The following is a 16,403-nucleotide window of genomic DNA, read 5'->3' on the forward strand; positions in this document are numbered from 1 at the left end:
TTTATTAGAATAATAAGACTATTTAACTTGTGTAAAATAAGTGGTATTTATTATTTTCTTTTGTTAAACATGGATAATTATTTTATAATACTGGTTGTTATATAGCGCATATTTTTATATATCGCATTCATTTAATTAACACAATTGATATTAACTTCACTTAATAGTTTCATTTAAATTATTTAATAGATTATTTAAATAATAAAGAATAAATTTATTGTATTTTTGGTTAAATATTTTTAAAATATATTTATTAAATAAAAGTTTTTAAATTACTTTCTTAATTTTGTTCTTCTCCTTGCCAACCTTAACATGGTGGCAGCAGAACTTATAATTTTAAAATCTTTTAAATTTTTTTTCTGCAAAATATAATTTAGATTATGACACTGGAATCGTGCCAAATGATGATTAAATGAATAAATCAACAATGGCAGGAAAATTGTTAAAATAGATATAAAACTAGACGAACTAATTAAATTTAGGCTATGATGACTTACAAAATATTCTAAATCCACAGACAATATGATTTTAGCTACTGGAACATAGTCAACTAGATAAAAAAAAGTTCTGGAAAGTTATATTTATTTCATTTTAAAAACACGTAAGAAATGATTAATTTGAAAAAGTAAAAAATAATTAAAATTTTTAATTATAAAATCTCTAAAATATTTATAAAATAAAGATATTATAAAAAAATAAACACATAAATATGATGATATTATCTTTTCCGGAGTATAGCGGAGACATGCAATCTTATATTGCTAAGGTTGAGAATTTTTTTAAAGATAGTAAGTTCAACAGTAGATGTGAGGCTATGCTATTAACTATTAATTTACCTGATAACATCTTTAACTTAGTTAAGGCCATATCGACAGATGAGGAGTTTGAATCTCCAGATGTTTTGCTGAAAAGGCTAAAATTATTTTTATAAAAGTAATGATATAAATCTTATAAATAAAAATATTGATAAACATATAATTAATACTTATAAATTAAAAGAAAGTTTTGTTGACATAATATCGTTTGAAATAATTTTAGTATCTAAAGATAAAAATGATGAAAATATAAATATACCCATAAGATCACATGGTGAAATTTTAAAAGAGTATTGTGACTGTAATAAATCATTTTATTTTTAAAAAACGTTGTATTAAAAATATAAATATAAAATAATACATTCTATTTATAAAAGAAATTGAGAAACGTAAAACGCTATTATTTAAAACGCAATGTAAATAATATAAAAATAAAACGCGACTTATTTATTTTATTTCAATTATTCAATATTTGATAAATTTATTCAATTATTTTTAATCAAATTTTTATTTTTAAAAAACGTTGTATTAAAAATATAAATATAAAATAATACATTCTATTTATAAAAGCGAAATTGAGAAACGTAAAACGCTATTATTTAAATCGCAATGTAAATAATATAAAAATAAAACGCGACTTATTTATTTTATTTCAATTATTCAATATTTGATAAATTTATTCAATTATTTTTAATCAAATTTTTATTTTTAAAAAACGTTGTATTAAAAATATAAATATAAAATAATACATTCTATTTATAAAAGCGAAATTGAGAAACGTAAAACGCTATTATTTAAATCGCAATGTAAATAATATAAAAATAAAACGCGACTTATTTATTTTATTTCAATTATTCAATATTTGATAAATTTATTCAATTATTTTTAATCAAATTCGATATTCGTTAAATTAATTCTATTTCGATTACTGGACGATTCTTATTTTATTATGACGTTGTTCAATAATACCTATATTCTAAAATCATTCAAAATCTTCGCATATATATTTAATAACAAACAATGATAATAATTAACAGAAGGATGACAAAGTCAAATTATATGACCAACTAAACCGTTTTTCAAAGATTTGGAGGGAGTAAGAAAAGATAAGAAAGTTTACGAACAAAAATCAACTAATACTAGATATAACAATACCAGATGATGACATATACTGAGAGCAATAGACATTATGTTAATAATTGCAAACATCAGTTAGACAACCATGGCAGACTCGACCATATTATGACAACCAAAGATTTAACAACCAAAATAACTATCATTTTCCAAGACAAAATTACAGATTTTATGATCAAAATAGATGTTAAACTCCTTGAACACAAAAGATTTACGTCTAAAGAGAACCTAGGCGGGTTCTTTAGAGGGTGGAATGTTAAACATGGATAATTAATTTATTATATTGGTTGTTATATAGAGGAAATTTTTATATATCGCATTCATTTAATTAACACAATTGATATTAACCACTTAATAGTTTCATTTAAATTATTTAATAGATTTTTTTTATATATAAAGAATAAATGTATTGTATTTTTGGTTAAATATTTTTAAAATATATTTATTAAATAAAAATTTTAAAATTACTTTCATTTTGTTCTTCTCCCTGCCAGCCTTAACAATTAATGCAATTAATATAGACATAAATGATATCTTAGATTTTTGGAAGATAAGACCATCGAATCTTCCTAATTCAATATTGGCTAGAAAGGTCCTGTGTGTTCCAGCTATGAGCATACCCAACGGGCGTGTAATTTCCATAGCTGGACCTCTGAACTCTAAAAGATTATCATTATGTCCCTTAAATCTAAATAAAATAATATTTAATTTATAAATGATATTTAAAATTTAATAAAATCGTTTAATTATAGTTGTAAATATAATAAAGAATAAATTCTTTTAAAAAGGTATTTCTAATGAATTTATAATTTTTATTAAAAATGTAAGTTAGAAAAATATTTGACTCCGCTTTCCTACCGCCAGCCGATCTTTTAAAAAAGGGAACAGCCGCGATAAGGCTATCGGCACACAGGTCTATTTAGGGCCATTTTTTTCATAAGCCATTAATAGAAAATTTTAAGATCTCTCCTGTAATAAATTAATAAAATATTATTTATAGATATTATATATAAAAATAGAATAAAATATTCGAAAATTAATTAATATAAAATTTGATGTTTGAAATAAATTGAAATATAAATTAGTAGCCGTATTGTTTATAAATTAGTAGTTGTATTACTACATCTCCCTTTACATGGAACATCAAACATGTGCTTGCCCTTAGATTTTATAAGCTAATAAGAGAATTTTGTTTATAATAAACTCAGTAATAATAAAAAATTTAGCTTGTCTTATCCCAAAAAAGATACAAACATCAATTAGGCTGTTCTATATTAAATAATTATAATAGGGGTGTATATTACGAGTATAAAAGAAAATTATTAAAATTTGACTATTATAGTTGTTTTCCTCTTATTTGTTGGTAAGACTATTGCTAAATATTTTACCATTAAATGTTAGGTTAATTCACAGATGGCTTTAAAACTTAATATTTTAGCGAAATGCTCCAAAACGAAAGCTAGGGTATCTATATTAACATTGCCGCATTCAAATGTAGATCTACCTGCATTTATGCCTGTAGGTACGCATGGAACTATAAAAGGCATATTACCAGAACAAATTGATGCAATGGGTTATAAATTGATATTGGGTAATACTTATCATCTTTCTTTAAGACCAGTAATTAAGAAAACATTATTATAAAGATTATTTATATGTAGGGTCATGAAATTGTTGAAAAAAGTGGTGGTCTGCACAAATTTAGTAACTGGAAACATTCATATTTAACAGTTGAATTATTTAAATAGAATGTTATCTATTAATATCTTTGAAAGGACAGTGGTGGTTTTCAAATGGTATCTCTTTCAAAATTAGCAGAAGTCACAGAAGAAGGAGTTGAATTTCTAGATCCATTTACTTCTGAGTTATTTATATTTAATAATAATAACATATTTTTAAATAGAAAATCTTTCTTATCACCTGAACAATCAATGAAAATTCAAAATGCTCTGGGAGCAGATATAATTATGCAATTAGATGATGTCATTCCTAGTATATCAACGGGTCCAAGGGTTGAGGAAGCCATGGGGAGGTATATAAAGTTATTAGGTGATAATTCTAATAAACTTATTTTTTTAGGTCTATAAGATGGTTAGATCGTTGTCTCAAATCACATGAAAATGTAAATTATCAAAATTTGTTTGCTATTATACAAGGAGGCTTGGATGAAAATTTAAGAGAAATTTGTTGCAAAGGTTAATATTTATTTTGGTAACATTAATAAAAAAATTTACTTTTACTTCTGGATTACAAGGTTTGTTGGTATTCTTGAATAAAAAAATCGGCATAATTATATGAAGGATGGGCCTTCATATAATTCACGTACGCTCACATTTGGGCAGGTCTATGACCAACGTGCTATTAAAGATTAAAGAAAATGAAAATGAAAAATATGTTATAAATTGTAGGGTAGTTAGACTCATTTTACTAGGATGGAGGGTTTTAATTTTTTTTTTGAAACTGAGATTATGTTGAAAAATAAATAAAAGTGAAGTGTTTAGAACAAAATTTGAAAATAGCAAATATAATAGCTAACAATAAAAAATTTAACACATTCTTGCCAGATATTGGGATTCAAGTCTGATAAATATCCATATTATTACGGATCTCTAATTTACTTATAATAAAAGATATGTAATATGATTGAATAATATATGCTATAAGAAAAGAAAAGCAATAATTTAGAAATAAATAATAATAAAATAATGTATCAAAAAGCAGATATCTTCAGACCTATGCTCTAAAATAGTTTTGTTATAAAAATCTGGTGAAACTGAAACATAAAAACCTAGACTGTACCAAGATTTTTGTAATAAATTTTGATTTCAATTAATGATGTTTAACATTTAATCATACTTCACTTTTTTAAAAAAATTTCTTTCTTTCTCTCTTGGAATATATGACAAACAGATGAATGTTAATTATTTATTATATGATTTTCTAACTGATTAGTCGTTATTAAGATTAATTTTTCAGACAGGACCGGCAGGAATCTATTCCTCTATTCCTTATATATTTTTAAAATACTATCTATGATATCAATAAATTGCAGATTAAGATATAATTTGCGAATATGAATTTAATTCAAAAAATCCATAAATCTTTTTATCTTGCCATATATTTAGATTTATGAATCTAGACATGAATTATTATTTTTAAATGATTTCATTTGACTGGAGTTTTTTTTTGAAAACTTTTATTATCTCCTTGGTGATCATTTTTTCTTCCATATTTTGATACATGAAATAGAGGTGGGCGCGGGCCGTGAAATTACGCGTGACCCATCGTTCACGGTGGGTAACGGCATGAGTGTGAATACATTTTAAATTATTAGGCGTGACTGGGCGTGACCGGTCTTTCCAAAAATTTTCCCGGGCGTGATCAGGCGTGAACATAAATTTCCCGTGAATCACGGAAATTTTAATTTTTAAAATTGTTTTTTTTATAAATATAAATTTGAAATTTTATAATTATATTATATATTTTCTTATTTAATTTAGTTCTTTTTTTAAAAAAGAAAAATTTAATTTATGAAAACTAAAAATCTTCCGCATTTTATTAACAAAATCCGGTATCATTTCGTTAGTTCTATTTTCTTTTTATGTTTAGATGTTTTTTATCTCGAAACTTTATGCTAAATTTTGTTTAAACCTTTTATAGAGAAGTCAGTTATATTTTATTTGTAAAGATCTTAAATCTTTAAATGCAACAGAAAGTGAAGGATTTTAAAGCTAGGCCAAAAGATAAATGTTGATATTACATATGGATAACAAAATATAAAAATTGTGAAACGAAAAACTCTCATGAATACTATAGGTCCAAAAATATACCATGAAATAAAAATTAAGATTAAAAGCATGATAAATATTAATTACTTGTCCATAACCGCTGATATTTGGACGGATGACTATAAAAATCGAAGTTTTTTAACCATTACAGGACATATTATCATTAAGGATTTTGAATAAAAACATTTTTTTTGACCACAAGGGAAGTGAAAACAGGCTTTAATATTAAAAGTGTAGACAATTTAATTTTAGAATACACAGAAGTAGAAAATTATTTAAATAAATGTATAGTTGTGTGACAAATAACGGAGCAAATCTTATAAGTGCATTCAAAGATGACGAAACGATCGCATATATATGCCATATACTAAATAATATTACGCATTTTATTTTTGACAATTGTTTTATTGAAATAGCCTTAAAGATAAATGGTGTAAAAAAATAGTACAATATTTCAAACAATCTACAGCTAATAGCAAACTAAGCCACACCCTTAAACAAGGTGTAATAACGAGATGGAACTCTGTATACATGATACAAAGTTTCTTAAAATCATATACTGAAATACAGGTGTATTTGTTTAGCAAGCAAGAATTAAATAGATTAGCCACAATTAATATCAGCATCATACGCGATTTAAATAAATTTTTATAAATATTTAAAGAATGCTCGGATAATCTGAGAGCAGATTCTCATCCGAAAATAAAGCTTGCTAAACAAGTATACCTGTATTTCAGTATATGATTTTAAGAAATGCTGAAGATTTTTGGTTTTCATATATTAAATTATTCTTTTTTAAAAAAAGAACTAAATTAAGTAAGAAAATATGTAAATAATTATAAAATTTCAAATTTATATTTATAAAAAAAAACAATTTTAAAAATTAAAATTTCCGTGATTCACGGGAAATTTATGTTCACGCCTGATCACGCCCGGAGAAAATTTTGGGAAGGCCCGTCACGCCCAGTCACGCTTAATAATTTAAAATGATTCATACTCACGCCGTGACTCACAGTGACATGATGGGTCACGCGTTTCACGGCCCGCGCCCACTTCTACATTATAATATAAAGGGGAAAATTGATTATTTTAAATTGATCATAAAAATTTTATTAACAAAAATTTATGGGAGGATAAGTTTGATTTGGGTTCGAATTTCGAAATTAAAATCAAACTAAAAAAAAGGTTAGAATAAGAAAATATAATTAATACATCGACGTACCTGATTTCCCTTTAGATTCGGAGGGCGTTTAGACTAAATGCTCGCCAATGACATTGACTATATCGACCAATATATGAACACTTTTAATAAATGGACCATTACTGACATTGATTTGACTTTCTTTGCCAAATTTTTCCAGAATAAAGCCCCCCCCCCTCTACTTAATGAGACCCATATTTTCATGTCATTCTCTCTATCACCCATCGATCCATGAATAAATAATAAAGATATCAAAAGTTCAAAGATTTAATATGTTTATAGTTCAGTTATATATCGTTATTTAAAATTTTTTTATCAATTCTGAACATTCATTTGTCATCGGCCAAATATCGTTGGCCCATTCGATAATATAAAAATAGCGGTTATAAAAATATTTACGAATATTATTTATACTGAATTATAGAAAATTTTCAAAATATATATATATATTTTGGTCACTATTTCTTTTAAAATTGGAATGGCCCTTATATGGACCGGGCTGCGCCCACCTCTTATCGCTATTATTATTATTATACCAAGATTCTCATTTATTTGACCATGATTTTTTTAAAATAGATTTTTACATTAATTATTTTAAAAAAATATATATATTATCAAGAAATGGTTGCGCGAAACGTTCCTGGTTATGCTATAGGTGGTCTCAGCGGCGGAGAGGAAAAGGATCATTTTTGGAGAATAGTCGATAAATGTACCGACTTATTACCGTTCGATAAACCGCGTTACTCAATGGGCGTGGGGTAATAATATGATTAATTATGTATAATTCTCAAAAAGGAATTTAAAAAGAAAGAAGTATACTCAACATATAGTCATAGGGGCTTTACCAATTCATGGTTATACTTCCTTAACCGAATTTTTTAGCATTTTTTTTATAATATGTATACCACGGGATTTATTAATTTTTGAAAAACTTGATTTTCCTGAAATCGTATTCCAGCGAATGATAATAATAATACCTAGACTGATGATTCTTTCATTAAAATATCTTCCTATGCAAATTAGCTGGTGGCACGCCATTTTGTCCTATATAAACAATTTATATTTAAATACTGCTTAAACTTCTTTTTTCAAGAAATTACGTGATACGTGTTTTATAACGCTTCTGCCCTCTATCGTTGAAAGTTCAACAGAGTTACGCTAGGTATTCCTCATCCCAATCTAACTGGAATAAATTAAGTTGGGGAAAAAAATAAAAATGAGGAGCCCTCTACAGGTTTGTGGGTAAACTGCACTTACTTGTACTCACAACAATCCTAGGACTGGTATTTAAACTTCCATGGGCTAAGATAAAAAGAGTTAGGCAAGGCAAAAGCCTATACGAGAATTGCGCATATATTTAATTGCTTTATGGGATGGGGAAGAGCTGATTTTAATTTTAAATGTCTATATTAAATAAGTAAAATTTTGATGGTGTTGATATTAGCTTTATGAATAAATTTAAAGCCTTGTTGTCGTGTAGACCATCTAAAACATATATAATTAAATAAATAATTAATAACTTAATCTTGTTATTCCATTGAAATTCAAATCAATTTTTACACTGGAAAAACCGAACATAAATCCTTTTTTTTTAAATTCAAGTTTCATTTATAATATTTAAAAAAATATTATTTCGGAAATCAAAATGATGTATCATCAGCTTATTTGTATTCAATAACAGTTCAAAATGCATTCTAATGAATAAACTGTCAGTCTAGGTAAGTATTATATGTCACTGCCTCCAGCATTTTAGACTATCAACCCTGATGAGTGGTTTCGGCAAAATTGCCTGTAATTCACAGCTAGGATAAACCTATATATTATGAAAAACGTTTCCAACAACAAATTAACTTTTTAAAATTCAAAACTCACTCTATGATTTAAGTTTTTAAAAATTTAAAACTGTGGGTCGAACATAGAATTTACTTAAAATCCTTACACATTTTTATTTTTTTAAAATATGGAATTCACAGCTATGCCCTAGATATATTGATATGTGTTGCATTAGGTGTGGATATGTTTGATTGCGTGTTTCCTACAAGAACTGCGGTATATTTATAAATAAATACACCCCTCTTTATTTAATAATATCATAAAAAAGACGCTCTAAGCTCAACCAATATATTTTCAAAGTTTTGAGAAATTTATAAAAATTAATTCTTTTCAATTTGTGTAAAGCGGTTCGGTCGAGCCTTAGTCCCTACCGGATATATCAACCTTAAAAATTCGCAATTCGCTGATGACCTAAGCCCAATCGATATCGATTGCCAATGTTTCACTTGCTCAAATTACAGTAAATCGTATTTAAATCGAATCATGTGCCAAACTCCTAACGCTTGCCATTTGGTATCCATCCACAATTTATATTACCAGGTTGGTATACAATTATTTTAGACTTATAAATTAATAATGGTTATAAATTAATATAACTTGACAGGCAATTTTAGCATTTGTTTTATTTATTTTTATTGCTTTTAAAATTATTATTTTTTATCATCTTAGCTTTCCAAATATTTTTTTCACTTAGTGAATTTTTAAATATTTTCTATATATCCTTCACTAAATTTTTTTTCTTCTTAATTTAAAAAAAAGGCTAACTTGATGAAAGAAATTAGGGGCAGTATAATGGAAGACAAATTCGAATTGTATATCAACAAATTTTTACGAACATATTTTACCAAAATTCAAAACATTCCTCAGTGGGTGAAAAATGCGTTGGATTCCTTAAATATTAATTATAATTTTTAAACTTTCACATTTTTTTTTAAAAAAAATAAATTTTTTTACAAAATGGAAAATGTGATAAATTCAATTTTGAGCATTGTATAAGTTCGAATAATCGCTAGTCATAAAATATTTGTCACTATTGTAAAATCTCGATTGTAATTAAAAATAAACGTCATTATTTTTTTTTTAAAATGGCGCAAGTGGGGTCTTCTTGATCTTTGGAATCGGAATATAAGTTGTGTTTTACTTCAAATATAATATTCTAAATAGTAATAATGGAAAATTTTTTAAATTAATTAGTATATATATATTTAAAAATAAAATTTCTAGTGTTAATATTTAAGGTAAAATAATTTATCTTATCTTTTTAATTGTCCTTTGTATATTTATTATATTTGAATAATATTGGTATTACTTTTTAAACCAATATAATATCATTGGATTGATTTATCAACTATCAATGTTAGATAAGAGTATTTGTTTTAAAAACCAATATCAATATATCGCTTATCAATTTATTCTACAATCTATATATTATCGAGTAACAGTTTTCGAATAAAAAGAGATCGCGCTTGAGAATTATATTTTCGACCACCAAATGGAGTTGAACTTGTATTTTTATCAATAACTTTTTTAGTTTTGACTATTTCTAGACAGGAGTTTGGATATAATTGTTCATATCTATCTATAAAAACATAATATTAAATTTAATGTGTCTAAAATTTTCTTAAGCGTCTAGAGAGGTGTCAGAAAATCTGAAGGATTCATATGGCACTACTTTATTGAGTCAGGGTAACTATCTGAATTCCTGCATAATTATATTGATAATAATGAGATCAAAATGTAACTAAAATTTATGATAGAAATATTTATATGCATAATTTTTTCAATAAAATAAAACTATGTAAAATAAACAATTTAAATTAGAATAAAAAATTCATAGAATATTTTTTTACTTATATCATTCAATGACACCTCAGAATAATGGATGTTGGAGAAAAAAGAAGTTGTTACAATAAAATAATAAAAATTATATAAATAATACACTTATAAAGAATAGGTTCAATGGACCCATTTATGCAGTAGTGTAAATAATCTTTTGTGACTATGTTATAGCTGTTCATTGATGTATTTTGGGCACCTTAATATATAATATTTGAAAATTTTATTACTCTATGGTAGATGGCCTTCGGAACATTTGATAGGCTAAGTGCAAAAGGACAATATACATTTTTTAATTACTTGTGACTTTTTATAGGATTTTTAACCAAACTAATTATGGAATTTAAATTTTACTAATAAATTAAGCACTAAATAAAGGTGAAAATAAAATGTTTGTATCTGATATATTTTTTGTTTATTTTGTTAATAACTTTTTATTCACGGGTACAAAGGTGATTGAAGAACTAACCTCTACTATCGAAGCACTGAATGATATAAGCTTCATGTTAGTGTTTCCAATCGTTCGGCCAACTTCACGCCTAAGTCATGGCGTCGTAATTTTTATTTAGATTATAACTTTTTTTATAGGGAGTTAACTAAATTAGTAACGGAATTTAAATATGTTAATTGAGCACTAAATATTGGCGAAAACAAAATGTTTAATGCTTTTATAGTATTTGTTTTTGGTACGTCGCCATTATTTGTTTATTTTTGTTTTTTTCGCAGTTTATTCTTAAATTTGACTACTGATTAATGCCCTAACCTCTATTATGGAAGCCATAAAGAATGATATAAATTTCCTCGTTAGTGCTTTCATAATTTTCTGACCAAAATTTGACTTCCAAACATTTCTTTAGTATATAGCAATCATATGGCGGTTAACTAATTAGGAATTTTAATTTACTAATTAAGCACTATATATTTGCGAAAACCGGATGTTTATAACTATAATTATTAGTTAGCACATAACTTTTTCCTAAAATTCTGTTACAAAAGTGATAAAATAAAATGGATTCCACTATTAGTTTCAAAACAAATGCTGCAGCGCTATTTGAATTTCCATAGACTAGAATTTTATCTATCGTCACCAACAAAGTTAAAAGTCAATATGATCAGCAATAAAAATAATAATAATGGTAACGCGAATATTGAAAAACTATATAAAGAATTTGCTAAGGTGTTTGATAATAAATTAGGATTAATAATGGATTGTCAGGGCTGAGACCGACAGTTCTTGCGTAAAAGGAATATTTATGATTTCAAGATTCTATTAATGATGGAATTGATAGCATAATACCTATGCCTTTTAAAAAATTATTGCAAATAATATTATAATCTATTAAATTTACAAATTTAATATTATGAAAGAAATGACAAATATAATATTAGGATTAAACATAAGATAAATAAATAAAGAGCCAAACTAGCCATTCAAATCATTTTTAAACATTGGTCAGGTGGATCAAACAAAATTTTTAGATGAATGGGCAGGCAGTTAAATTTCGAAAAATCATAGATGGGCTATTTGGTGGGGTTAAAAAAAATTTAAATCAACGAGTGGGCGGGCTTAACCCGCCGATTGCAGATCTCTAATCAGATCTATCCGGGATCATGAGGGTTAAGAGACACCTAAATATATTAAGATTTTTAGATGCGGTATTGTCATCTTCTAACAGTGACAATAGGTGTAATCTTATAACGCGTTTTAAGCGCTTTCCGCTCCATTTATTTTTATTCTAGATTTTCTATTATTTAATCTAAGCTGGTCTGCACGGGTGTCTAACTCCCAACCCCACCCTTCAGGTTCTGAAATTGAAAAAATATTTTCCTCGGACTCGGGTTGGACTATGAGATGTGTCGGCAGAGACCCAACCCGACTCGGCTCGATAAATCAATATTAAAAATACATTTATCCATATAATACAAATATCTTTTGTTTCACACAAATGTCATAGGTTAAGTATTATATTTTTTAGAAATTTTTTCTCTATATAAACAATTCGGCAATCTTATTTAGATATCAATCATGTAAATATTTTTTTTATAATCACAAGAATTTTAAAATTCGTTTGTATTTTAACTTTAATTTTTATAATTAAACTGAATAAAAAAAATTTTAATGTGAAAATAAAATGGAGAAACATTATTTATTTTTTTTAGATGGTAAAAATAAAATTATGCTGAATACCGTAAAACTGTGAGGATTAATAGGCTATCCATCAATATAATAAATTTGTTGAAATTGAATCTTTGAAAAATTATAATTTTTTAAAAAAAAAAAAACTATATTAAACTATATGCGATAATGATTGTTAAAAGTTGAAACAATGAGAAGTATAAGTTATATTTTAATGCACGTGAAACTATATACTTTTTATTTATGCTTTAATAAATTAAATAATTATTAGTCAACGCGAGGAGTTAGTAGGGCAGCATTAACATGATTTTATGAAGATATTATGAACTAATTGAGTCAATTACTATTTACAGACACATTATAATTATATTGCCCGGATTTTAGTTTCAATGGCTAACAATGATTTAACTGATTTAACTCCTGGTGCATTAAGTACTAATCTGTCTAGATTAGTTACAGGAACTGTTCATGTGACAAATGAGGCTAAGTTGTTGGACACCCAAACTCCCAAATTAGCCCCCGAAAATGGCACATATAACATGGTTACAACTGGCACTGATGACATAGTTAAAGCTGGCCCTGATGGCATGGCTCCAACCACTGGTATTCGCGGTATGGGTAAAACTGGCACTCAAATGTATTCAATTGGCATTCATGATGATATGGTTAAAACTGGCACTCATAGAAATGTTACAACCTATGACCAGACTACGCAATTTGACAAGATATTAGGCAATGCGACTCACAAAGAACTGTCCCCTAATATAACTGAGACACCCCTAGAAGATAATACATTTATTAATACAACACCGGAAAAAGACCTTGATGCCTATATTCCTGCATCAAAAATTGCGCTCCCGAAAAATTTTTCCTTGACCGAAAATCCACCTATCAACAAAACAACGCATTATCCTAGAACAAATTTATCTTCTACAGTTGGGGTTTCACCGTCTCCAGGGAGTAACACTACAGAATACACCATACACGACCCCAAAAGGGCTATAGTTGACAGCAAACTGTGGATTTATATATTAGTGGGGTTCATTTTAATTATCTTAATGATAAGCTTCACCTTGTATTTAATGCGGAAACGAATATGGAAAAATTACAAGAAAAGTTCAGGTTTTTAATTTATCAAATTAATATAAATTTGAGATTAGTTCATTATTATTTTGTTCGTTTTATAAGTGTCTCTGTATGACTCATGCTACAGACATCCAGATCGGCAGATAAATCTACAGGGGAAAAGTGCCTTATTTGGGCAAGGTCCCAGCCTGGCTACCCTCTAATATCTCTATAAATTGGTCAAAACTTCCATATTGAAGACATTTATGCCTTATTCAGAGCGATCTGATAAAAAAAAATTTTTAGTTTCCTCTTACTAAAAAAAAACCTTTCACATTCAGGTTATATATTTGGAGGGATAATATTCAATGTCAGGTCAACATTATCTCAAATTAAGCTATGGTCCAAATGGGAATTTCTTTGAATTTAAACCAAATAATATAAACAATTTTTTTCATTTTGGGCATAGGCGTAGCCAATATTTTTCTAAAGGGTGGGGGAGGGGGAAGCAATTAAGTGAGCTTTTACCCCATAAATTTTATTGGAGGCCTTTAGGCCCACTTATTGTTGGCCTAGGGTTATATTATATTTTTATTTAAATGATTTTGGTTTTTTTAAAAAATTAATTTTTTTTATAAAAATTTTAAATTATAGTTGTAATTTTTTAAAATTATTAATTTTAGTTTATTATTTTTCTCACAAATTCTTGTTTATAATGATATATTTTATACATTGGGGGAGGGGGAGTTGAGGGGGTGGTGGGGTTGGTGTATAGGGGGAAGTTTGTTAAACGGCTCAATTTGAGCTGATTTTCAAAAACGGCCAACTAAGTATTTTATTCATAAAAATATTATGTAAACCTAAAGATTTTGCTCATAGATGCCACAGAGGATTGAACATCTATTTTAGAAATCTTGATGCTTAGGCAATATTTTCCTGGCTATAATGTTGAGTTAGCAGTTTTTAAAAATCGGCTCAAAATGAGCCGTTTAACAACACTAATAGGGGGCATTTTTTTTAGCTTAAAATGAGATTTACGAGAACACAAATTTTTGAAGGGAGGAAATTTCCTCACTCCATCGTTGGCAGCGCCTACGACTTTGCAGTTATTCATTTTTAACCATATTGGTTGTATTCTCTCTTCCATATGATAGCATAGTGTCGATGACATTAAAGCATTAAACCTATACTCACAATTCATTTATTAAAATTAGCGCATACATTAAAGTAAGCTAATAAAAATGGGAGGGGGGGGGTGAAAACTTAGGGGCTCGAGCCCCCTAAAAATTATGAAGAGCCCTCTGAAAATTTTGAGATTTTTATACCTACTTATTAATAATTAGCGCGAATTCTAGGCTAATAATATAAAATACGCTGTATTTTCATGAGAGGGTATCATGCATTCATAGTTAGCATGAATTCACGGCGAGGTAAAATATGCTGCATTTTTATGCCGAGTAAATTTTAAAATCTAATTAGACAGAAAAAGTATTTCAGCATATTTTGGTTACCTACATTGTGAATTTGAAACAATTTTACCATGAACCCTTTAAACTAGTGGCAATTTATAATTTTTTTGTATGGATTTTTTCTTTGTGGCTTGAAACTGTCCAAAATTTTATAGGGTATAGTACTTTACATATGCCGGAATATACTTACGGTTTAATCGAATTTTTAGAATTTAAAAATAATCTTTGGTGAATTATTTAAAATCAAGAAATTCCGAATTTGCATGGATTCCAATTTTGGATTTTTGTAGTTTTTTCTAATAGTATCAAAAAAAATTTATTATTGGAAAATGACTAATGCAAACTACGTTAAAACCTATCCCAGGTCTTCACATATAATCATAATTCAATTTGATTTCAAGATATTTAAATTATCACAAACATTGTCTATACTTTTGTATATTATAAAATTAAGATTATTTTATTATTTGGAATACATATTTAACATTAACCTATTTAGTCTGAATAACTTATTAAAAATAATTTATTAATAAAAATGTTTAAAAAAATAATTAAAAAGTACTTTTCATGTTTTTCTGCAAAACATTTTTAAAACCATTGAAGCATCTTATTACCATACATTTAAGATTATCGAATCTATCAAGGTTATAAAATATGATAAGGAAATACCTGTCCCGAGAAACCAATATTCTCAGTCAGTCTCTAATGATATAATTTGAAGTTGTAATTGTTTAAGTAAAATTAAACTTCTAAAAATCTAAATTTATTTTTAAAATAATATTACATCAAAGATCAAAATGTGAAAATTATTCCATTTTTTCCACTCACTTTGGCTTTAACTTTATGGGTTCTTTAGAGTTTCTTCTTGTCTTTCGTTTACCAATTACTTATAAACTCTAAACCTTGTTTCCTCATCGTATGTCTATACTACCTAAGTCTGTTCACCATGATAGTTGTTTTAAGGAGTATTCCAAGTTTATTTATATTTCTCACCTTATCCTGCTTAGAAACAATTGCTATCTTTCTCAGCATTGATAGATGGTTATATTATGGAACTGTATATCTTCCCTTTTAATTTGTTAGGAATTCTTTGGTCAAAGAGAACTCCTGATAAATTTCTCCCCC

At 27.0% G+C, this 16,403-nt stretch overlaps 1 protein-coding gene across 1 annotated transcript; it reads left to right on the top strand.

Moving 5' to 3' along the window:
* The first annotated feature begins 1,976 nt into the window (after positions 1-1,976).
* LOC135931007 (queuine tRNA-ribosyltransferase catalytic subunit 1-like) lies at positions 1,977-9,844 on the top strand. Its single transcript, XM_065467855.1, has 10 exons — positions 1,977-2,204; positions 3,351-3,569; positions 3,611-3,679; positions 3,725-3,813; positions 3,853-3,981; positions 4,029-4,144; positions 7,558-7,696; positions 8,912-8,987; positions 9,117-9,311; positions 9,531-9,844. Exons 1-10 carry the CDS (start codon positions 1,977-1,979, stop codon positions 9,684-9,686), a joined length of 1,416 nt encoding a protein of 471 aa, XP_065323927.1. The 3' UTR covers positions 9,687-9,844.
* Positions 9,845-16,403: the final 6,559 nt, after the last annotated feature.

This window comes from Gordionus sp. m RMFG-2023, chromosome 1, assembly GCF_954871325.1.
Source record: "Gordionus sp. m RMFG-2023 chromosome 1, tfGorSpeb1-WG-v2, whole genome shotgun sequence".
Taxonomy (NCBI): domain Eukaryota; kingdom Metazoa; phylum Nematomorpha; class Gordioida; order Chordodea; family Parachordodidae; genus Gordionus; species Gordionus sp. m RMFG-2023.